This window comes from Balaenoptera borealis, assembly GCF_965194805.1.
Source record: "Balaenoptera borealis genome assembly, chromosome: 13".
Classification (NCBI taxonomy): domain Eukaryota; kingdom Metazoa; phylum Chordata; class Mammalia; order Artiodactyla; family Balaenopteridae; genus Balaenoptera; species Balaenoptera borealis.
This window is the reverse complement of record NC_138870.1, coordinates 81,563,153-81,587,794: the sequence shown is the minus strand read 5'-3', so window position 1 is coordinate 81,587,794 and position 24,642 is coordinate 81,563,153. Positions and strand designations below refer to the sequence as shown.

The following is a 24,642-nucleotide window of genomic DNA, read 5'->3' as shown; positions in this document are numbered from 1 at the left end:
CTGATTAGATTTTTTTCTAAAGTAAAAACAAAATGTAGAAAAATGTCCATATAGTTCTCAATGTATACAGAAACCATAATTTCTCAGATATTAAATATTCAAAATTACTTCTATAATTAACCATTTACAAATTTAATATTATTTGAAAATTAAAATTCATGTTTTTAACTATATTTTCTAAAATATTTTGCAATACCTTTAATATTGGAAGAGTATCCACACTCCCTTTTGGAGCCCCAAGGAATTCACTAGTCCTTTTCCTTAAAGGTATATCTGAAAAATAGAGAGAAAGAAAGAAAGAAAGAGAGGAAGGAAGGAAGGAAGGAAGGAAGGGGAGGAGGGAGGGAGGGAGGGAAGGAAGAGAAAAAGGAAAAGGAGGAGAATAAAAAGAGGAAAAATAGGAAGAGGAGGAGGAGAGAGTAGGAGAGAGAGAGAAACAAAGAGAAAGAAGGACCAGAGAAAATAAAAGGATGAAAGAGAAAAATGGAAATATAACAGTAAATCATAATCATAAAGAACATTATGCTAGTTATCTTTTTACCCATGATTTTAGAAATGATTCAACACTTAGAAGTTGAATAACAAATTATTTCTTCCACATAATTACATTTTGTCTTTATATAAGTTAATTTAAAAGCATCTTGTAGTGCTCACTTTGGCAGCACATATACTAAAATTGGAATGACACAGAGAAGATTAGCATGGCCCCTGCGCAAGGATGACACGCAAATTCGTGAAGTGTTCCATATTTTTAACACAGTATTATGAAGCAATTATACTCCAATAAAGATCTATTTAAATAAATTAATTAATTAAGTAAACTGAACACTATATTCAACTGTACACTTGAGTTTGAAATATAATCAAGATAATAAACCTATTCATCACTCCTAAAAATAAATAAATAAATAAATAAATAAATAAATAAAAGCATCTTGTAATACAACAAACCAACTCAAAAAGCTTGATTATCAGCAAGGTTATATTATGGTAAAGAGATTGGTCTTTCTATATATTCTATAGAAAGTCCACTGAAAAGCATTCAGCAAATAACAGTAAATTTAGACAAATGTCAGAGAAGTCTGGCTTGAATTAGAAGAATATAAATAATAAAAATGTATATGGCAATGCTAGTTTCCTAGTCTAAAAATTATTCAGTAATTCCAATTAGACAATCAATTATTTAATAAACAGATGAATAAATAAACATCTTGAATCAGATTATCATAATTAACATACAAAGAATGACTTGTACTTTGTGCTTTATGTGCCAATATGATAATGAGAATAACATTGTTGTAAAAGTTATAAAAATTTATATGTCTAAATGGGGACAACTGCTCATGACATAAATGTAGATGTTTTCAAATTTACAAATGGACTGTGCTCTAATATTGATTAGTTCTTTAGAAATGAAATATTTTAACAAAGGATCAGGAAAATAAATTGTATTTAGCCCATTTATAATTGAAGAATATAAAACAATAGTCTCCCAGAAGTAACTAGTAAACAAAATAATAAAATTGAATAAGAAATAGACATTTTTTTAAAAAAGTAATCATTGGACCTTTTGCTTCCAGTAACAGATAATCTGGAAACATTCTGCTGGCTAGGAACCTGGAAAAATACACTTTTTTTTTTTCATCTGCAAGCTAAGACGCTAATTTCAATACAGAGCCAGGATCTTGGGAAGGAAGTATCCTCCGGATCTTGGGAAGAGAGTCCAGGGACTAGAGAATGGCATTAGAGCTCCTTTTCTCACTGAAGACTTTCATCAGTTCTGGAGAGGAAAGTTGAGAAGCTGAGTGGTACTTTGACAGCCTTCAGAGGACACAGCAACAGAGATTGGTATCCAGGGCCCACCAAGGGTGAAAAGCCAGAAGGGGCCACATCCTAGGAGTCAGAGTAACTGAAAATAGGTCGAAGAAAGAGCATCTCAGCTTTAAATTATCTTAATCTCTCAAATTGGAATAATGGGACCCTTGAGTAGTAGTGCCTACATGCATCTGGTAAAAGCAAGCATAAATCTTCCCTGGAAGAACAGATCATCTAAGGCTTCAAATTACTTTTATAAAATATTTAGCAAATATAGTATCTACCACATAATCAAAAATAACCAGAGTAACCAAAGAGTCGATGAAGTAAGTTCTTCACTTAAGGTATCAATAGAATAAAAGCAGATGGAATGATAGAAGTTAGAAGCCCCTTCTGGCTTACTTACTCCTCCTCCAGTAGCCTTCAACCAATGACAGATAAAGGTACAAATACCACAACCTCCTAGTTCTCTGAGGCATGTTCTATACATTCTCCTAGGGGTCCCTTGTGGGACCCACAACAGCAGCCTTCTCATGAACTTCCTGTACCTTGTATTCGCTTCCTTTCCTTCTCTGTCTCATTTCACCCCACCACCCTGCTTCCCTGGATCACATTCCAAATAAACTACTACACTCAACTCCCTGTCTCAGAATCTGCTTCTGGGGAAACCAACCTAGGAAAAGAGTCAAGCTGACAACACCTGAACTCACTGGTAAATCTTTACATCATAACAAGTGGGACAACCAGGCATTACGTGACTCCTGATGCAATGCAATAGGGAGTATGCATGAAGTATGCTCGCCAAAAAAAAATAAGATACTGGCAAGAATACTTTTTGAAAATATATCACTTGAATACAAGCAACCTGGTAGATCTAATTACCAGGTAGAGAAACAAGTTAATCAACACCACAAGGATAGAAACAGCCAAATCCAGTATGTGGGAAATCCTACAAGGGGATAATTCAATTTCTTCGGGAGTAAGGAGAGGGGGAACTGCTACAGGTTACAGAGAGAGACTTAACAGACACATAAGAAAATAAAATGTGTGGGACTGTTTGGATCCTGATTGGAACAAACCAACTTAAGACATTTTTAATACAATCAGGGACATAGGAATTTTTTGCTTATTTTGTAAGGTGTAATAATAGTAACATGGTGGTTTTATAAAAAGAAAAAAAATCCTTATCTGTTAGATAGATAGACCAACACACAACACATACACACACAACACATACATGTGTATGTGCTGAGGTATTTGCTGGTGAAATGACATGATGTCTGCTTTAAAACACTCTGGGAAAAAAGAAAGTGTTGTCAGGATAGATGAAATAAGATTAACAAAATATGCATAATTATTGGTACTGGATGATGCATACTCAGTGACTTATTTCACCTCTCTATATTTGAAATTCTACATAATAAAAGTTTTTAAAAAGGGAAAAGCATTTTAAGACAGGATGTGTCAAAAACATGACTTCAAGCCACTGAAAGTGTTCGATAGCCAGAGACCTCTAACCAGTGGTCCTCAAGTTTTGACGTGTATCAAAATCTCCTGGTAAGCTAATGAGGACTAGGAAGGTCCAGGCTAGTTGAAGTATGATAAGCCTGGGCCTTGTATTTTTAACAAGTTCCCAAGTGATATTGATACCGATCGAAGTTTGAGAACCATGGCTGTCAAATTCCATCTGCAAAGCTGCACTCAACAACCGAGAGCCAGATTAGCGAATCTCTGGGAAAACAATTATTACAGTAACTATTACCAAATCCCTCACACATCATACACACTCTGTAAATGGGGTGAAATAGGAAAGTAGACACCCACATGTCTCCCTCACCTCATTTTCTATATGGGAGTTACCTAATGAAACAGATAATTCAGGGGTTCAACCACAGGCAGAAGAAAGAATGAGGCAGGCAGACCAATCCTCTGAGAGAAGGCACCTCCTGGAAGGAGAACAGAATAATGGCAGGAAGGGGTTGGGACAGGGAGAGGAGGAGAATGAATGGGAAATGGGGGCAAACAGAGGAAGAAGATAAGAAGAAAGGGAAAAAAGGGAGGCAACAGAATAAATGAAGAAAGAAGGAGAATTTTCAAAGGAGAGAATCAGAAGAGAGACTTAAAAGGAGACAAAAGGTAGAAGGACATGGATCCATTCAACAAACATTCATCTGAGCTCCTCCTCTGTGTCAGACAATGTGCTGGTACCAAGAATAAAACGGTGACCTGAACACGCTCTCTTCCTTCATGAAGCATCACTCTAGTGGGAAACGGAAGGGGAGGGAGTAGGATAAAAGGGAGGAGAGAAAAGAAAAAAGGAAGAATGGGGGAGGGAGAGAGACAGGGGTAGGTGGACATGAGGAATGGAGAAGGGAAACATCTGAGTGAAGACAAGACACAAAGAGCTTCATCTGCCACTGAACCACAGAGCATATAACCTTTTTTTTAACATCAACTTGGTCGAACCTATATTATTTCTATCTTTGATTATAAATCATCACTGAAGCACAATACTGAAAAGCCTAGTTTCCATTAACAGATGTTAACCAGTAGTACGATTTATACTTATATATTCATATGTATATATATATATATTAATGACCTCATATTTTTTCATTCAATATTTTACCTAGAAATTTTTTAAATTTTCTTCTCGGGTTTCCTAAAGACTCCAATATTTCACTTAATCGCAATGCGACCTCTGCCACCACCACAACATCAATATCTTCCATTTTATAGCAGTGAATTATTTCATTTATCTGCCACAGAAGATAAACCCACTAAAAAGAGAAAATACACAGTATAATCAATTGAAAGTAACTACATTGTAGAAAGAGTCACATTTTGTAAAACTTACTACTTCCTTGAAATCACCATCTTCTAATCATATGGAATATTATACAGGTACTCCTCCTTATTAGTTGATCTTAATTATAAGTAATATAAAGATCAATAATCCTAATAAGATGATATTTAATGATCCATCTGTTGATATAAATTCACAAAGATTTACTTAAGCTTAGAGTCTGCATATCTATAGCCATAATGGAAAATTTATCATATGGTATATATATATATATATATATATATATATATATATATATCAGTGAAGATTATCTGTATCTTCAAAATTCTCATTCTCCCTGCAAAAAGCAGAGGTTAAGATCACTATCAAAGGCCTCCAAAATAGTGAGGGAGAAGCAGGTGTTTCAAGTTCCATGCTGGGTGCCTTGGAAGCTGTCTTTCATGTCTATAACCCCAAAGCTTAGCACATAAAATTAGCCATCACAGTTTGGGAGCTAAAATGAGAAAACAACATTTATGCACCCACATCATTTGTTTATTAGACTATATGATAAAATCATGCCCATGCAACCTTACGTAGCTAATCTTAGGAGGCCTCAGAATCATAGAAGACTGTGTTATTGTTAAAATATTCTCTCCTAAGTTTCCAGGTTATAATATTCACCTGTTCAACTTTCTCCTTTCCAAAGGAGAGAGCTCAAAAATATACTATTGATATTATTACAAAAAAAAACTGAAATGCCTTACTTGTATTTTCTATTATTAACTTTCTTAATGAATATATCCAAGTTCACATAACCTTAAACATACTGTTTACTCCTCCCTTAAAAACCTGAAACACCTCCCTGCTTCCCAAAATTAAATTGGGGCAGAAGTGCAGGGAATACACTTAAAGGAAAGGCTCACTCACCACTACACTTAAAGAATAGTATTGATAATTATGCGGGTGGGTCAATAGGGAAAATTTAGGTTTGAAATGTGCATCACAAATTAAATTAGCAATAACAAAAAGCATATGAAGAGAAACAAAAAGGAATACTTTATTAGTACTGATTTTCTGGGTGAATTTTGCATAGTCATTTCTGGACACATTGACCCGCTGAATTCCTACTTTGCATTTCTGCCATAGGAACATTATCATGTCCACAACGATTTCTTTATCAGGCTGAGCATTCTGAAAACAAAAGTGGTAAAGTAAATTGATAAGAACAGTAAGATATAGAGATACAGGTATACAACATTTAATGTGTGCCAGGCAACATTCTCAGAGCTTGATACTTACTGCAGTGAACTGAATGTCTGTGTCAACTCAAAATTCTTACGTTGAATTCCTAACTCCCAAAGCAATGGCATTAGGAGGTGCCTTTAGGAGGCAACTGGTATGAGGGTAGGGCCCTCATGAATGAAAATAGTGCCCTTATAAAAGGGACCCCAGAAAGAGAGTGAGAGACTCCTTTCTGCCAAGTGAAGACACAGCAAGAAGACAGCCATCTGTGAACCAGGAGGCAGATGACGCCTTGATGGTGCATTTCTCAGCCTCCAGAACTGTGAGAAATAAATGTTTGTTGCGTAAGCCAACCAGTCTATGGTATCTTTGTTATAGAAGCTCGAATAGACTAAGACACATACCAGCTCATTTAATCCTCATAACAACCTATGAAGTGAGTACTATTACTATCATCTCCACTTTACAGATGAGCAAACTGAAGCACAACAAGTTGAAGTGGTTTTTCCTAAGATAAAATGAAAGAAAGTAGCAGAGCCAGGATTCAAACCCAAGCAGTCTAGCTCTAGAGACCTCACGCTTAACTGCTCTAGGCTACTTGACCTCTCTAAAAAGAACAGTTCCAAATACTTTCAGGCAAGTTATGTAAACCTACCAGTTTCATCCAGATTTGAAGTGTGTATATACTTCTTTCTTTTTAAAATTTCTGTATTAAAATAATAAAGAAGGGACTCCCCTCGTGGCACAGTGGTTAAGAATCCGCCTGCCAAGGCAGGGGACACGATTCAATCCCTGGTCCAGGAAGATCCCACATACCGCGGAGCAACTAAGCCCGTGCGCCACAACTACTGAGCCTGATCTCTAGGGTCCATGAGCCACAGCTACTGAGCCCGTGTGCCACAACTACTGAAGCCTGCACGCCTAGAGCCCATGCTCCACAACGAGAGAAGCCACCCCAATGAGAAGCCCATGCACCGCAACGAAGAGTAGCTCCCACTCGCCGCAACTAGAGAAAGCCAGCACGCAGCAACGAAGACCCAACGCAGTCATAAATAAATAAATAAATAAATAAATACTAATAAAGTATGGAGAGGTGGAGAAACTAGTAAGGGGAGAGGGAATGAGGAGCTGGGAAAGGTTATGGAAAAGAAGAAAAGAGAGACATGAAGGAACTAAACCGAACATCACATTGGATATCAACAGATGACCCAAATCAAGTATATCTCCTCTCAGTTCAGTTACTTTGGCTCTTTCCAAAAGGAAAATAAAGTTATTCATTATATATGAACTAGAAAGATAATGAGTTTATGATTAAAATGTATCAAGCCTCGAGCTCCTTTGGGGCAGCTCTAAGACTTATTTCGAACACGCGGTACCTTAGTACAGTGCTTGGGAACATAACAGAGCTCAAAAAATGTTTACTGAATTCAACTGAACTAAGATAAACATGGTTTTTTAAAAGGCAGAAAGATGAAAATTTCATGCACTTTTCAGCCTTGATTGGAATTTTTTGGTTTGGTTTGCCCACTATAATAAGTATATTTGCTATCAAATACCTTTCTTTCAAAAATTAAACACCTGTCACAGGTTATAACAAACTAATAAATGAAGGAATAGAAAATATTATAAGAGTGGAACTTCTCAAGTCCCTTACTGTGTTTCACTTGCCTGAACAATAGTTAATACAATGCTCTATAACTGTGGTTTTCAAACATTTTTTTATAACAGTAAAACCAAATTTTCCAAGGAAATTCCCTCAGAATCTCAACATTGTATACAAAAACTAATAGGAACAGCTTAGGGTGTTACGACCTAAAGGTGGCTTCTGAGGAGCCTCAGAGAAGCTCTTGGTGGTGGGGGGGGTCCCTGGAATTCAGTTTAAAACCAGTGCTGTACTACCCACAAATCGTCATTTCTAAATACTGGCCATTGTGTGCTAAGTGACTCCAAATAATAACCAGGCTTTGTACTCAGGGACTGAAAAGCAGTATTTTAAGAATATTAACTCTCACTAAAACCACTGCCTCATTTCCTTCATCATTAGAAATATAGCTAGCCTCCTCAGTGCTTTGTGTCCACCTAGAGGGGTAGGATAGGGAGGGTGGGAGAGAGAAGCAGGAGGGAGGAGATATGGGGATGTATGTACATGTACAGCTGATTCACTTTGTTATACAGCAGAAACTAACACACCATTGTAAAGCAATTATACTCCAATAAAGATGTTAAAAAAAATGCAAGAAAGAAGAAAAACTATACTTATATACAAGAAAAAAATAAGAAAATCATATGTTAGAGAAAATAGATGGTAGAACGAGTCTTAAGTTTAAGAATAAATCTGGCAAAAAAAAAAAAAAAGAAAAAGAAATACAGCTAGCCTTGGAATTTCCCAAGAAGGAAGAGACTGAAGCCCAAAATGATGACAATAATAAAAGCAGATTTAAAATTACAAGTCAGGATATAAATCGATCTCTTCTTCTAATGATTAAACAATACAGAATTTCAGCAAGGTAAAATTCCTGTGATTTTTAAATCTGGCTTTAAATTAAGTAAAAGAGCCTCCTTTGACACCATTACAAATTATCCAAAATAGCTTTTTCACCTGTGGAGAGCCACAGACACAGGAATACAAGGTTGCCGCCAAATGGAAAATGTCTTCTGAATATCCACAAGTCTTCACAGAAGTATCTCAATTTATAAAATATAGGAAAATGAAACAAAAAATTTTGTTACAAAATTTCAAATAGAAAAGGCATAGAAACACAGAAATTCTACAAAAGTGACATAAATGATATCTGGGCAAATAGTATATCAATAAGACACTTTAAATGCCTCTGTGTGAAAACTAATCTAAGTAGGCTCTAATTCAATTAAAATGGACTATTAATATTTTCATTAATCTGCAATCTGTATGCCAACTATATCAATAATGGAATTGAGAAGGTTTATAATATTAAAACACATAGGGCAGGGCTTCCCTGGTGGCGCAGTGGTTGAGAATCTGCCTGCCAATGCAGGGGACACGGGTTCGAGCCCTGGTCTGGGAGGATCCCACATGCCGCGGAGCAACTAGGCCCGTGAGCCACAACTGCTGAGCCTGCGCGTCTGGAGCCTGTGCTCCTCAACAAGAGAGGCCGCGACAGTGAGAGGCCCACGCACCGCGATGAAGAGTGGCCCCCACTCGCCACAACTAGAGAAAGCCCTCGCACAGAAACGAAGACCCAACACAGCCAAAAAAAAAAAAATATATAGGGCAGTTGAAATAAAAATAACAAAGGATCTATTCAGAAACCATTAGAAGGAAAAAAAAAAAGCATCGTTACTTGGTACAAATTATTTACCACAATTTAGCAGCCATTCAATGCCTTAAGAATATGATAAAACATAAAAGTATAGGATTAAACAATTCTCTAAAAAACAGAGGCTGCAGATTTTCAATTATATACACAATGACTTTTAAGCTGTAAAAAGTTTTAGAATGGAAAACTCTGCATGCTGGAAACAGAGAGGAGACCACCAAACCCTCCCTTACCAAAGTGAACTGATAGACTTGATTTGCTGCCCTGCTGGCCTCTCATTGATAAGGCGGCAGTTAAGTAGAGCCTCATTCTTCTACTCAAAACCATGACTCAAAATAAAATCCAGCATCCTTACAAGGCCTAGGAACCTGCAAGACCAGGCACCCAGCTATTTCCCTGAGCTCACCTCCTACCGCATTCTCAAATGCCAGCACCACCACTAGTGCACTCCAACCATACATGCCTCCTTGCTATTCTTTCAACAATCAAGCACACTCTCACTCAGGGCCTCTGCACTTCCTGCTCCCTCTGCCCTGAACATTCTTTCTCTCACCTAACCTGTAGAGAGCATATAAAGTCATCTTAATTTTTCAGAAATGCAAATAAATACTCACCATGAAGAGCAATTTTTTTAACGTAAACTTGACCTCCTTTGTAGTTTTCGAGGGGAAAGATCAAACCTTTGTTTCTCTTTACGTTGATTAAAGGTTCTATTGCAATAAGAAGAATTAAATCTTTCTCTGCTTTCTTTGACTCTGGATCATCCTGCCTCTAAGAAAAGTATATCCCACAATTAATTACTTCAACGTCATGTTAATAAAATAAAAACAAAGTAATTATTTTGCATATAGTACCTGGAGAAAATCAATAAGCTGCCCAGCTGCAGATTCAAATAAACTCCATTCCTCGTAAGTAAAAGCTAGTTTTATAAATTTCACGGCAGCATCCATAGAAATAACATTTTTCCTTCTTATAATAAGTTCCAGAAGAGAAGATTTTGGAAAATCAAGCATGCCATCTGCACTGGTATTTGACACTAGAAAAGGAAAGAGAGGGGTTTGGATCTCATTTGTGCAAAGAAATATTTACTACATATTAAATATCAGACACTGCCAGGCTAGGTAAACAACGGAAAAGACGCAAACACAACCCCTACCTTCACAGAGCTCGCACGCAGGTGGGGGTAACAAGGAATCTTAGGGGGCAAATACCTTGGTGCTGTGCGGACAAGTAAGAAAGGCATCAGACAGAGGTTTGGAGTAGGAGGTCGGTCAGGAAAGGCCAGCCCAGAGGGAGGAACATGGAATCTCAAAAAGAGAGGATTAGCAAGAGTTAACTAGTGAAACAGACAGCTAGATATTACAGACTGGGAGCTCGGAAAAGAGATCTCAAATAGGGATATAGCTTTAGAGTCATCATTACATATCCACAGCAAATGGGCAACAGACAGCTGCCTAGGACAGAGCAGCAAGGAACCCCAACAAGTAAGAGAAGGGCTGCGGGAGCAAAGGCTGCAAGGGAGAGCGTTTAAAGAGAAAGGAGTAGTCAACAGCAACAAATACTACAGAGAGCAAAGGGAAGAAAAACTCTGACTTTCAAATTGAACAAGAAGGAGGTTGTCCCTGACACTCTCTGTCCACGACAGAAGACCGCCAAGTACAAGCAGGAAGGAAAGAATTTGGGACAGTGAAAACAGACAATTCCTTCAAGAAATCTGACTCTAACAAGAGGAAGAAATACAGGGGAGGAAGCTGGATAGGGATGAAGGGCAGTTTGCAGAGATGAGGCCCAAAGACCTAAAGAGGAGGAGAAGGAACATTCCTTCCACTTTAATGACAGACAGTGGACGAAGGTAAATTTTCAGGTGTGGGTGAAGGAAGTCAAGGGAATTCTCCTCAGAGATCTTGTATCTTCCTTGTGAGGAAAAGATGAGCCCAAACTGCGGCACAGAGGCTCCGTGCCCTGAGATGGGTGCACACGTGCACACACACACGCACATCCTAAGCTCACTTAGATGATCATGATGATGTTATAGACAATTTTATGAAAATTTTAAAATATAGATAAAATCAAAGTACTATTTACCAAACAGAGGATTTTCTTTAAAGGAAAAGAAATTCTAAATCATTTTATATCTATGGAAGAAATGTAATCCATAGTTAAAAACATTTCCACAAAGAGAATTCCAGGTCCAAATGCCTTCACCAGCGAATTCAAACATTTGGGGAGAAATAACACAAATCTGACACAAACTCCTCCAGATAATAGAAAAAGAGGGCAGAACTCTCAACTCTTATTATGAGGCAAAGATGACCTTGAGAGCAAAACCCAAAAACGATATTATAAGAAAGGAAATCTCTCTCATGAACAGAGAAGCAGAAATATTAAACACTAGCAAGAAAATCAAGCAATATATCAAAAGGATAATCCTCACCGCCAGATTAAGTTTATTCCAAAAATATGGAGTAATTAAAAATTAGATAAGCAATCAATGTAATGTACCACATTAATAGAAATAAAAGACAAATCCAATCGATTAACTCAATAAATCTCAATAAACCCATAAAAAAGATTTTGATAAAATTCAACAACTATTCAGGATTAAAAACAAACAAAACTCTTAGCAAACCAAGAATAAAAGAAACTTCATTAATCTCAAACAGGGTATCTAAAAATATCCTCCAGCAAATATCAATATTAATGATAAAATACTGAAAGCTTTCCATGTGAGATCATAAATGAGACAAGGATATCTGCTATCACCACTGCCATCCCATGTTTTACTGGAGACCCTATCCAGTGCAAAATAAGTCAAGAAATGCAAGAAAGAAGAAATTAAAAGGTTAAGAATGGGAAAGAAACATAATTGTCATTATTCACAGATAATATGATTGTATACATAAAAAGTCCAAAAGAAAATCTACTAATACATTATTTGAATTATCCATTGAGTCTAGCAAGGTTGCTGAATTCAAGATCAATAAAAATCGGTATCAGTTTCTTAGGTATGGACTACCGTGCTAAAATTTTTGTTATTCATGTTCTACCATAAAATATTATTTTAACAACATATTTACTTATTAAAAGTTCTTTTCCTGCTATAAACAGTTCTGAGACAACATCATGAACTTCTACTTCATCTGTAACAACAGGTCCAGTTTGTAGTGTTCGCCGGTTTGAGTCAGAGAGAGCCTCCAAGACAGCCAGAAACCGGGATGCAGTGCTATCAAACATCTCATCCAACAACCGTTCTGTGACAGTACGTGGCCACGGCAACTGGAATAAAAAAAAAAAAAAAAATACAGCTCACTTTTTTAAAGTTCTGCAATGTTTGATAGTATAAGGCGAAGACAAGTAAGGTGTGCTTCATTAACGCTAAAAGAGGGAGTGGTTGGTCTAGTGATGAGATGACTGCTTTTACGGTTTTCATTTTTTGAGGTGTCACTCCAGACTTTATTAAAGTTTGTCATGCTGCCATTACATCAAAAACGTTGCCATCTCTTTATATGTTTGTGTTTCCAAAGCAGCCTAAAAAGGCTGTTTATTAATAAATGGCAACATCAGTCTCCATATGGTTTGTGGTACCTCCATTACAGCCTTTAGGAACTGACACTCAAACTTTGGTTGCCTCAAAATCTCTCAGGAGCTCTTTTTAGATTCACAGACCAAATCTCCAGAGATTCAGTGAGTCTGGGTGGGACATTTTTAGTAAACACTGGAGGAAATTCTAATGCAGAAGGTCCCCAAACCCAAATTTGAAACACTATTTTATAGTATAAATAACAGGTCTTACGGTAGCTAACTCTAAAGAAGAGTTGACCAGCTGTATACAAGTAAGCCAGAGCCAGTTAGAGCCGCGCGGGAATCCCTAGCCACTGTGCTTTGTGTCGGCCCAGAATGATTTCACCCCAAGCACACGTCCTGCCTCCACACTTTAGTCTTCTCTCTGACAAATGACCTGTTCTCTGTACTTAGATTACCAGGAAACAAGAAAGGTAGCTCTACTTGGCTTTTCTAGAATCCATGTCCAGTTAGAGGATATCCATATTTCCCACGATTTCCTTGCTTCATTCCTCTTCCTGGGGCAAAGTCAGAAAGACGGAAAAGCAAAAGCAGGGATAAAGCTGCTTTGGACCATTTTTCCCCAAACAAAAACTTCCCTGATTATTAGCTTCTATGCGCTTTCAACCCTTAGGTTAACTGATATGTTAAAAACCTCAGTAAAGCTTAAGCTTCATGCTCTGCCCTCTCTTGCTTTACAAACAGATGTCAGGGTTTCTTCTAAGATGTTTGCTATGGGTTAAAACAGAGCTTTAAAAAATTATATTTGAACAGCATAATACACTTTCTAATAATTAGAAGCATTCAAAATGAAATGGTAAAACCCAAATAAATTACAGTGAAATTGTTTTTTAAAACATCCTAGAAAAACCAGCAAAAAGTGAACTAGGGCTATAGATTTATCAGAGCTATAGATGAAAAACAAGCAAAAGATTTTAAAATATAAATATTTAAAAGATCTACAAAAAAATATTTAAAGCTAATGCAATTTAAAAAACACTGGATTGTCAAGCATGACAAGCAAAATATTAATCTCTATAAAAACAATGAGCCTGGTGGTGGGATGAATTGGGAGATTGGGATTGACATATATACACTAATATGTATAAAATAGATAACTAATAAGAACCTGCTGTATAAAAAAATAAAATAAAATTCAAAAAACAAAAACTGTAGGCATAATGAAAAAAAAATGAGCCTATTCAAATACATTTTAAAAATTAAAATCTCTAGTAGATAAATGGTCAAAGCTGTAAAAGATAATTCACCTGAAAAGAAAATATAAAGAGTAAACACAAATATAAGGGAAAGTTGGATCAAAATAATAAAATTAAAACAAGCCACTTTATGAAAACTGAATTATTTTAAAAATTAAGAAATAATAATAATATCAAAATGATAATAGCTTGTGGTGAAACTGGTACAAGTGGGTTGTCACCTTGGAGTACTCGTTTCAGAAATCAATTTGGCAATATATATCAAGAGAAATAAAAGTGTTTGTAACATTATTCAAATTCTACACCATGAATTTTGCCCACAGGAAATAAAAGAAAGAAAAAATAATATACCTGAAGATGTTGATTACAGCAATATTTATAACAGCAAAGAATAGGAAAACAACTAAAATACTAGTAATAAAAAGTATTAGACAAATCCTGGTACATGTACTGCATAGGATATACTAAACCATCTTTTAAATTGTCAAGATGGATGAGAAGCTGAACGATATAACCCATGCAGTCAGTTCCAACCCTAAACACCATGGCTTCCATGACATCGGTGCCATGAGATGTATTATGTTAATTCCCCAACATAATACATCCACCCCATTCAAGCTCAGTTTCTCACTGTCTCACTGTCTACCAAAAGTCGTTGCTTACTTTTGCTTCCAAGCTATGTCCACGCTCTTGTCCTTTACTTAGAATGTTTTCCCCCCTTCTCCCTGTCTAATCAAATCCTGCTTGTTATTCCAAAGCCATTCAAAAAAGAATTTCGACTTCATCTTTTCTATGTGCCACCACTCTTGAGCCACAGTAGGCCTTCGATACATGGCTACTGAATGAATGAATGAAAAATAGTAATAGCTCATACAACTGAGGACCTACCACGTGCCAGGAACAGTCTAAGAGCTTTACATGTAACTCATTTAATCACCACCATTATTTCCTTCTTAATTCTTATCACAAGCTATAATTTACTTATTTATTTATTATGTAATTTCTCCACTAGAAGGTAACCTCTACGTATCTTGTTCACAGAGCAGGTACTTTAAAAATATTTATTGAATGAATCACTAAATGGTCAATCATTAGAAGTCTGAATTAGCAGTCCTATAAAACAATCCTTTGAAAGTCAAAATGATTCACTGTGAGTTAACAACTGTCCTACAAACTCAGAAATTTTCTGTAAAATGAATTTAATGCACACTGAAATACTTTCTTTTGTAGAAACAGTAAAACGATTTCATAAATTTAAAGCAGAACATTCTGCAAAAATATGCCTCCTGCTCTCTAACAAACACTATAGCATTACTACTTAACAATACCAGATGCAGGCTATTCAGCAGCTCATCCAAGGAATTATCTATAATTTGGCAAGCTACCACCCCCACCAATTACACACCACTGGTCAGTAAGGGATATGATTTAAAAGGAGGTATGAACTACATGCCTGGACTCAGTACTCAATTTATCTCAGAGACACTAAGTAGCAATAGAAAGCTACCATGTCCAAATAATATTTGTATTTAAATATGATTTATTTAAAAGAAAAAAAGAGAATTCCTCTCAAATATTATAAGAAGAAATGAGGAAAGAGAATGGCAGTCATTGGGGAAGTTAGAATACACTGGGCTAGAGACCTGGGTTCTGGTTCCGGTGCTGCCAGCAGCTGGCTTAAATACTCTGGGCTTTATTTTCCCCATCTGTAATAGAGAAGGACTGAACCAAATGATTTCTAAAATTCCTTCCAGGTTCTGAGATTCTACTACTCTTTCGTCAGAAAGTGCTCATCTTCTTCCCCCTCACTTTCATTTTCAGTCCCAAAGAAGCTCATAAAAGAGAGTTTACAACTGTCTAGAATGGTCAGGGAACACTTCAAAGAAATACAGAGCTGGGACTTAAGGAACACTGAGATTCAGAATGGCCAGGGGGAAGACAGTGGGAGAAGGAAAAAGGCAGAAGGGAGAAAGGGCAGAGGATCCCACAGGCATATCTATGTCCCACTCCTCTCCCTGGGAGCCCTTAGTGCTGTTGACCAAACACACCTGTGGCCAAGAGGGGCCATGTGAGGAGTTCTGACCACGTTAGAAAGGAGGCTGCTGTCACTTCCATGCTGAGCATCAGTGCCTGTGTGAGGTCCTCCAGAGCTCTCTTAGGTGCCCTCTGGCAGAACGACCCGGCAATTTTCCAAATGAGGACTGCTCCTCAACCTGGCCCTGAGCATCGGTCATGAGCAGAGCTCCTGATAACTATAATAATGTTTGACTCCAGTGGGAAATAAATTGTTTTAAGCCACTGAGACATGGGGGTTGTTTGCTGCTCCAGTAAAACCTACACCCTAAACACTCCCAAAGGAGAAACCAGAAGCTGATAAGAAAAGGTGCCTCCACCTCTTCTCCATCCTCAATGCCTTTGAAGCTGACACCAAGTGGTCAAAAGGCCTCTGCAGCACCACTCAGAAGCCTGTGCATGGCTCTGAAGCCTTTCCCAGGCTCTTCAGCTTCTTGGCCTTTAATGTTACAAAACTGGGATTGTGCAAAGGTACAAAAGCTTTGAGAAAGGGATGAAGCAAGGCCGTGTCCAAATTGGGAAGGCATTCTTCTATTTGCCATTGGTGCAGGCATTAGGGGGCAGGATTTAATACTTAGTGTCTAGGCTTAAAAGACAGAGAGGTATAACACAAACGCACTGCAAAAAGAGTCTAAAACAGAGAGGACGTTCTGAGACTTACAGTTTGTGCTTCCTTTAGGTTAACTCTTATCTTTGGTCTAAAGAAACTTTTGTTTTTTCTTCTAGATTCGAATACTCCCCTTTTGAAGATCATGACTGCCATCTGCCTCAAAAAGAAGAATTATATATGAAGTAACAATGGGATGTACTTTTCAGCTACTAATATTAAGTACTTAATCATTTGTAGAGTACAGTAAATTTCTTTTATTTCATGAAATTTTTATACCTTTATCGTGGCCTCTCTATAATATCCTCTGGATTCTTCCTGTGATTGTGAGGAACTCATTAATTCCAGTTGCCTTAACTCATCAATTTTAGCCAAAGCACGCCGAGCGAATGCCTACATGCAATTAAAATAAATTTAATTCATAATAAGTTATAGTGATTAAAAATGTATCAAGACAGTATGCTTTATTCTCCCAGACATTTGATTTAATTGGTGAATTAAACTCTAGGCTGATGCTGATTCTTTAGAACATGGTAGCTGTCCTGTCAATCATTTCCGAGATACACCACTAATTTCTGTAAATCTAAAGTTAATAAAATGTCAGATATACTAACTTTATTAATTAGTTCAAAAAGTAAGGAAAGTCAAATTCTGGGCCAAACAGCAGCTTCATATAGATGATCACTTCTCTGGCATTGTACACACGTACACACGCACGTGCGTGCGCACACACACACACACACACCCCTCCTCAGTGCTCTTCTCAAATTCTAACCTTTTTACCAAAACAAGCTGTATTATCTATTCAATTATTCATACTGTCCACTAAATTGTGAGGTCCTTAAAGGGTCTTATTCATTTTGGGATTTCCAGTACCCAACATATAGGAAGTATTTATTAATATCTGAGGAAAGGAAGCAGGCTAGCTTATTTAATCAGTTCACCATTATTATAATTCTTTAGCAATAACAGCAAAACAAGTTCAATTCATGCAATTTATTTTACTAGTTCTTTGAAGTACTTTATTTATAATTTATGATTTTTCATGAAGATGCTTCTAGAACACAATAGTAACATAAAGGGTTACATTTTCCAATAAGAAAAAATTCCAATAGGAATCAAATGGTCAAAACTATGCAAACATTTCGATCCCTGATAAATTTAATAGCTATAGAAACATGCCACCAACTAGTACACTAAAACTAACTATGCATATATGGTGAGTAGTTTCTAGAATGTATCCTAGGCTAGAAAAAGTATCCCACAAGGGCTGTATTAAGCTGTTCTCCTGCTGAAATCCAACCCACCCTGTACTCACCAAGCTATGCACACTGGTGCAGGGATAGGTTCGCCCAAAGGAAAGGGTGCCTGTTTCTAATTCTCACCAAGACCCCATCCACTGACAAGCCAAGTACCACATACCATAACGAGAGTGCCTGTTTTCATTTGCACAGAGGTGTGGCATAGGCCAATAGAAGCCCCAACCAGTTAAGTTATAGTTCAAATATTCAATCAAAAATATATATAGGAAAAGAGGAAAAATAAGAAATAGAGTATACTAAATAAATCAGAGAAAAGCAAGACAAATGGATGGTAGGTGGCATGGAATACAGTAACTAAACAGGTAAAGAAAGTAGCTTGCATACAAGAATACAATGAGGAAGGGAAGAGATCAGAGATCTGATTCAGAAAAGGAGTAAAGATGGTAGAAGTGAATAGAGAATAAAGGGGGAAACAGAAAGTGAAGTGAGAGACCAACAGAATGGAGAAGTCAAGCAAATTTCTGCAAATAAAGCCTGGGACATTTGTCTTTGCTTCACTGCAATTCTTTGGGTTTTGTTTGCTTGTTTGTTTTCCTGCTGCTCATCTAAAGAAAAAAATGCTGAATATGTGGTATTTTTAAATATTGGCATCCTCAGAGTTAAAAAGTAGCGTACCTCTCCGTGAATACCAGCCTGGCAGTCATAGTAGCATTGGCAGACAGCGGTGTAAAGAGTAGCTCTCCACGTCAAGTACCTGATGGACAGAAGTGGGACCGAGGATTCCATACATATACTGGCCCACAGGAGATATTCCAAGGCCTGAGACAGAAAAAGGGCACAATAGAATGTCTTTTCATTTTAAGCTAATAATGCCGATTTTCATTTAATATTATCAAATTATGAGTGGTGAGCCCAAGTTGCTGACTACTTAAACTAAAAATACCACAAATAATAAGTCAATTAAAAAAACAAGCATTTAAAAGTAAAAGAATAATTTCAAGAACTCAAAATCTCAAGTCAGCCATTTTAGAATGTCTTCCTTCTTAGCTCTTAAAATCCTATGAACTCAGCTTATTTTTATTAACATTTATCAAGTGTCAACAGTAGTGTAGGAGCTAATTCCAACAATGCAATTGTTATTAGCTGGTCTCAAACCAATGTATTATTCTGAAAATAAACTGGCAAAACAGGGTAGGGAAAAATAGAAAAGGCTTACAATCCAGGGCCTGTGATACTTGGTAGAAACGGTCCAGGATTAGAATCAAAAAGACCTGGGCTTCAGTTCCAATTTTAACACCTAGTATCTGTGTCATTTTACTTCTCCAGACCTCAATTTTCTCATCTATAAAATGGGTATTTTAGCACATCACTGCAGTACTGTTATGGGAAGGAGATAATGTACATGACACACTAGGATGATTTTGACTCAATGTAAGCCGCCCATAAATAATGCCTATTACCAGTGTAATTATTCCAAAGGTACAAACTGAAACAAAATTTTGGGGAAGGGTCACCATTGTTATTGGCCCATCTGTTGGAATATATGTAAGAGCCTCTTGTGCTATTCTATCTACAGTTAAAGAACTTTTCCCCACAATCCCAGTGATAATCCTTTTTGGACATATTTTTCCCATAGAGCCCTGGGAAACACTATTTTAAACTGGGTAACACTATTTGATGGTATGTATTTTGCAGTTAACTTTGTCAATATTTTCCTTTCTTTGAAAATATTCTAGGGACTTCCCTCGTGGTGCAGTGGTTAAGAATCCGCCTGCCAATGCAGGGGACACAGGTTTGATCCCTGGTCTGGGAAGATCCCACATGCTGCGGAGCAACTAAGCCCATGTGCCATAACTACTGAGCCTGCGCTCTAGAGCCCACGAGCCACAACTACTGAGCCCACATGCTGCAACTACTGAAGCCTATGCACCTATGCTCCACAACAAGAGAGAAACCACCACAAATGAGAAGCCCGCGCACCGCAACAAAGAGTAGCTCCCGCTTGCCACAACTAGAGAAAGCCTGCGTGCAGCAACAAAGACCCAACGCAGCCAAAAAAAAAATATTCTAAAACCTCAAAGGGTAGCCAGGACATGGAAGCAACTTAAATGTCCATCAACAGAGGAATGGATAAAGAAGATGTGGTACATATATACAACGGAATATTAGTCAGCCATAAAGAAGAACAAAATAATGCCATTTGCTGCAACATGGATGGACCTAGAGATTGCCATACTGAGTGAAGTAAGTCAGACACAGAAAGACAAATATCATATGATATAGCTTATCTGTGGAACCTTTAAAAAAAAGGGGTACAAATGAACTTATTTACAAAACAGAAGTAGAGTCATGAATGTAGAAAACAAAATTATGGTCAACAGTGGATAAGGGGGGGAGGGATAAATTGGGAGATTGGGATTGACATATATACACTACTACGTATAAAATAGATAACTAATAAGAACTTGCTGTATAGCCTACTCAGTACTCTGTAATGGCCTATATGGGAAAAGAATCTAAAAAAAAAAGAGTGGATATATGTATATGTGTAACTGATTCACTTTGCTGTATACCTGAAACTAACACAACATAGTAAATCAACTATGCTCCAATAAAAATTTTTTAAAAATAAAATTTTAAATGGTAAATGGACTGTATTGCCCTTCACTTGACTGAATATTAGAAGAAATTTGGTCTCTGCTCCACATATTGCATTAGAACTATTACTGGGATGGAAATAAGAATCTATGAGCAAAGTATCTCAGAATATCAAATTCTAAATTCTATCCATGGAAATATCAGCCTTAACAAAGCAGTCTCCCAGGACTATTGGGATACTTCCTCACTTGTCTCCTTATCTTCTTAAATACTCTGCTTCCTTATGCATCTTCCTTACTCCACCAGAGTTATCCTTCTAAAATGCAAATTGAGTTGTGTCACTCTTGTGCTTTAAACATCCAATGGCTCCCTATTGCCTATATAACAAAGTTCAAACCCTTTATAGGGCTTTTTTTTTTTAACATCTTTATTGGAGTATAATTGCTGTACAATGGTGTGTGAGTTTCTGCTGTATAACAAAGTGAATCAGCTATACATGTACATATATCCCCATATCTCCTCCCTCTTGCGTCTCCCTCCCACCCTCCCTATCCCACCCCTCTAGATGGTCACAAAGCACCGAGCTGATCTCCCTGTGCTATGCGGTTGCTTCCTTTATAGGGCATTTAAACACCCTTCACAACCTGGTCCCTGCCTTCCCCGACCCCACCCCCATTACTCTTGACCTTGCATAGTATACTTAAAGCTGGTCCAAAATACTTTCCATTCCACAAAACATCTTAATGGTCCAAATATGCATCTCTGCTCACTCTGTTCTCTCCTTCCCCATAAGACTGAGCTGAAACTCTACCTCCACTATTAGCAGTGGTACTTGGACAATTAAACTCCACGAGCCTCAGGTTCTTCATCTGCAAAATAGGTATACCAGTAACTGTTTTATAGGATTGTTTCCATTAATACATGCTGAGTGCTCAGAACACAGTAAACACATACTAAGTGTTAGCTTTGCTAATGACAATGAAGACAAAGAAGGAGGAAGGGGGAGCATGGGGAAGACGGAGGAACAGGAAGAGGAGAAGGGGGTGGGAAGAGCAGGGGAAAGAGAACTAGCTGTTGAAGAGGACTCTTCTAACGTCCCTAAAGAGAAATGACCTTTGCTTCAGTTCTGTCTCTCCTGTAATTGTGCTGTATGTATATACGTGTGCATCTATACACTGTATACAATTTACATAGACTCTTACATACACATATATATGTCACATCCAATTGCATTAATATGCTCCTGTGTGTGATTCCGAAACCTTACTCTGATCTCTTTGAAAATAAGAACAGTGCCTTTTTTGTTATTATATCCCCAGCACCTAGAGCAGTGCCAGGTACCTAGCAGATATTCTCAAGTGCTATTAAATGCATTCACTGAACAACCCTAAAGTCAGCAGAAACAACCAAGGGAGAGTTAACAAGTAGTCTAGATTCTCAAGAAAATAATGATAATAAATTTGGACAACAGAAGAAAGCTCCTCTTCCAATAACAAATTCAGCCTTCAATAACTGAGGAAATAATTAAGGAAAAATAAGTCTATAGTAGTCAGACCCAATGTGAAAAGGCAAATCATCAAAAAGGTCCAGGAGCTTCACATGTATAAAGCAAACCCATCAGACTGACAAAGCATTTAACAGTAAAAACAGATGAAACACTGGTAACATTCAGACCCTATTACCATCTTTGGAGCCCTCAAAGACAATGTGTATAACATGTGTGCAAGCAGCTCAGCGGACATCTAAAAGAAAAAAGAAGCCTGAAAAGCCAGAATTCTCCACCGTCTGGTCAATTTTGAGTCCAGAGGAAAGGGGGCTGTTGGAAGCAGAGCGGGGTTTGACACAGACTTGTAATATCCTTTGCTATCCGCTGGGAGTGTAAGCTCATCCCACTAGAATGCAAGTTCACCTTAGGAAAGGGCCCTGTCTGTCTTGTTCACCACTGTATCCCCAGCCCCCAGAATTTTATCTGGCGTGTAGTAAACATGCAACAAATCTTTGCTGACTGACTGACTGACCTCCATTGAAAAGTTTCAGTTCATGACGCTAAACATGGACCTACTTCAGGTAATCACAGGATAAAAGGGCTGAAAATCTATCTAATTTCATCCTCTCCCCAACGTCACCAGCACCACCGCCTGATGTCCCACACCTTCCCCGCCCATGACTTCCCACCTCCAGTAACAAGGAACATGCCACGTGGCATAAGAAGACAATTCCAACAATGAACTTCTTTAATCTGAAATGCAATCCACCTTGATACACCTCCGGTGCATTCATCCTAGTTATGCCTTCTGGAACAGCACAAGACCACTCAAAACTCAACTTGCAAATCACCGCCTTCCACGAATCTGAAAGCACGTATGCAGCCTGCCCTCTCCCCCAGCTCTCTCTCCAGGATAAAGCTCCCCAAGCCCTCTATACCTCCCAGGACTGCACTTCCCTTTCCCATCATGGTTGGTCTTCCGCGGCTTTGCTCCAGGTTGCCGAAGTCCCTTTAAAGTGTGTAACTAGACCACAGTGAAAGGAAACTCCCCCTCCCTGGTTCTGGACACTATATCTCTACTAAGTTGGCCTGGGGTCGCTTTATTGCTGTTTTCGTTGCTGCTGCTGTCATTGTTTGCTGATTTTGCCACACAACTGATATGGAATTAACAGTCATCAAAACTCTTGAGTTCCTCGTATCTGCTGCACAGAAATCTTATTGTGGATTTTTACATTCAGGTTGTTGTATTTTGGGGGAGGTGGAATTAAACCATGTATAAATTTCCCCCCTTTATATCCACGTCTTTCCAAAGCTCTCAGGATTCCTGGTATTAGAAATTTCACATTTCAAAGTAAAAATAGCATCAGTGAACAGCTGTTCACATGATATCTGGGTTTGGCCTCAGACTTAGCATCAAAGACCCTAAATCACAGATTTTAGTGCCAGAAGGGACCTTAAAAGTAACCTAATCTGACTCCAAGAGACTAAACTGCTTGTAAGTGACAGAGCTGGGGCTGAAATTCAGGTCTCTGGATTCCCAAGTGGAGCAGGATTCTTCCCACTACATAGGGAAACTATGACAAAAAGGAGAAAAGCCATCATTCCACTTAGGGCTCTGAGAAACCATCATTCAGGTTTTAAAGATGAAATGCCATTTCCAAAAAAAAAAAAAAAAAAAAAAACCCTCTTAAATTGTAGCATTTTTTCTTGCCCCTGAAAGAAAGAATTATTTCTATTAATAAAAAATTGATGATTTCAGCAGGACTACTGTCTTCATTTAAAAAAAAAAAAAAGCAACTTTGAAAAACCATATTATAGGAGCCTAGCAAAAGCATAGTTCAGGTGTCAAGTAGGAAAAACACACACACAATTAATCAGCTGAGCCACAGGATGGCACTGCAGCGTCATTTATATCAACTCATACCCTTTGAGGGAAAACACTGAGAAGTATTTCAAAGGCTGGACTTCAAGTTTATGTAACAGTATGTGGACTGATCTGACAACCACTGTTCAAGCCACACACTTTACCAAACTATTTCAGTTTTATAGTAAAGGGAAACAGAAACCAACATTTTCTTAGAATGAATAGATTCTACTGAATTCTTTAATGTTTGCTGAGTACTATACTACAGTTGTAAATGCCTCAGAAGAAACTACAGCTTTTACCATAAAGGAAAGCAAACTGTCTTATGTCTTTAGGGAAAGAGGCTTAGAGAACTGCCCTCCCTCCATTTGCTAAGCTTATGCTGGTGACCTGCCTCAGCGCAAAAGTGCTTCCCATTCGGGAAAAAGCCCTGGCCAATCTTGGTCTTCAGGATGCCTTCAGTCATGTCAGAAGATATTTCAACATTGTATCAGGAGCTCCCACACAACTCCTCCATTTGCAGAGATGAACCAAAATAGGGTGGGTCATGGGATATGCCAACAGACACGCCTTATTCTAATGGTGCTGAGAGGCAGTACAGGGTGGCATTGGCTCCGGCCTCCGATACATCTCTAACTACATGTGTGACCTTGAGCGAATTAACTTTCTAAGCCTCAGCTTCCTCGTCTATAAGGTAAAGGTAATGATGGCACCTTCTCAAAGTGCTGGTGTGAGGATTAAATGAGATAATATGCGAAAGTGCTTAGAAGCATACCTTAGAGATGATAAGCATTCATTCAACAAAGGACAGTGATGGTGGTGGTGCCCACCTC

The 24,642-nt window shown here is 37.9% G+C and overlaps 1 protein-coding gene across 1 annotated transcript in view; it reads right to left on the bottom strand.

Moving 5' to 3' along the window:
• Positions 1-24,642, bottom strand: part of CFAP54 (cilia and flagella associated protein 54) — a 311,831-nt gene that overhangs the window by 249,272 nt on the left and 37,917 nt on the right. The window contains exons 6-15 of the mRNA XM_082349512.1: positions 18,537-18,680; positions 16,879-16,992; positions 16,654-16,755; positions 12,219-12,417; positions 9,996-10,177; positions 9,756-9,912; positions 8,445-8,530; positions 5,660-5,794; positions 4,445-4,595; positions 197-273 (exon numbers count right to left, since the gene is read on the bottom strand). Coding sequence (XP_082205638.1) covers positions 197-273; positions 4,445-4,595; positions 5,660-5,794; positions 8,445-8,530; positions 9,756-9,912; positions 9,996-10,177; positions 12,219-12,417; positions 16,654-16,755; positions 16,879-16,992; positions 18,537-18,680 — 1,347 coding nt within the window. The remainder of the gene's footprint in view (positions 1-196; positions 274-4,444; positions 4,596-5,659; positions 5,795-8,444; positions 8,531-9,755; positions 9,913-9,995; positions 10,178-12,218; positions 12,418-16,653; positions 16,756-16,878; positions 16,993-18,536; positions 18,681-24,642) is intronic.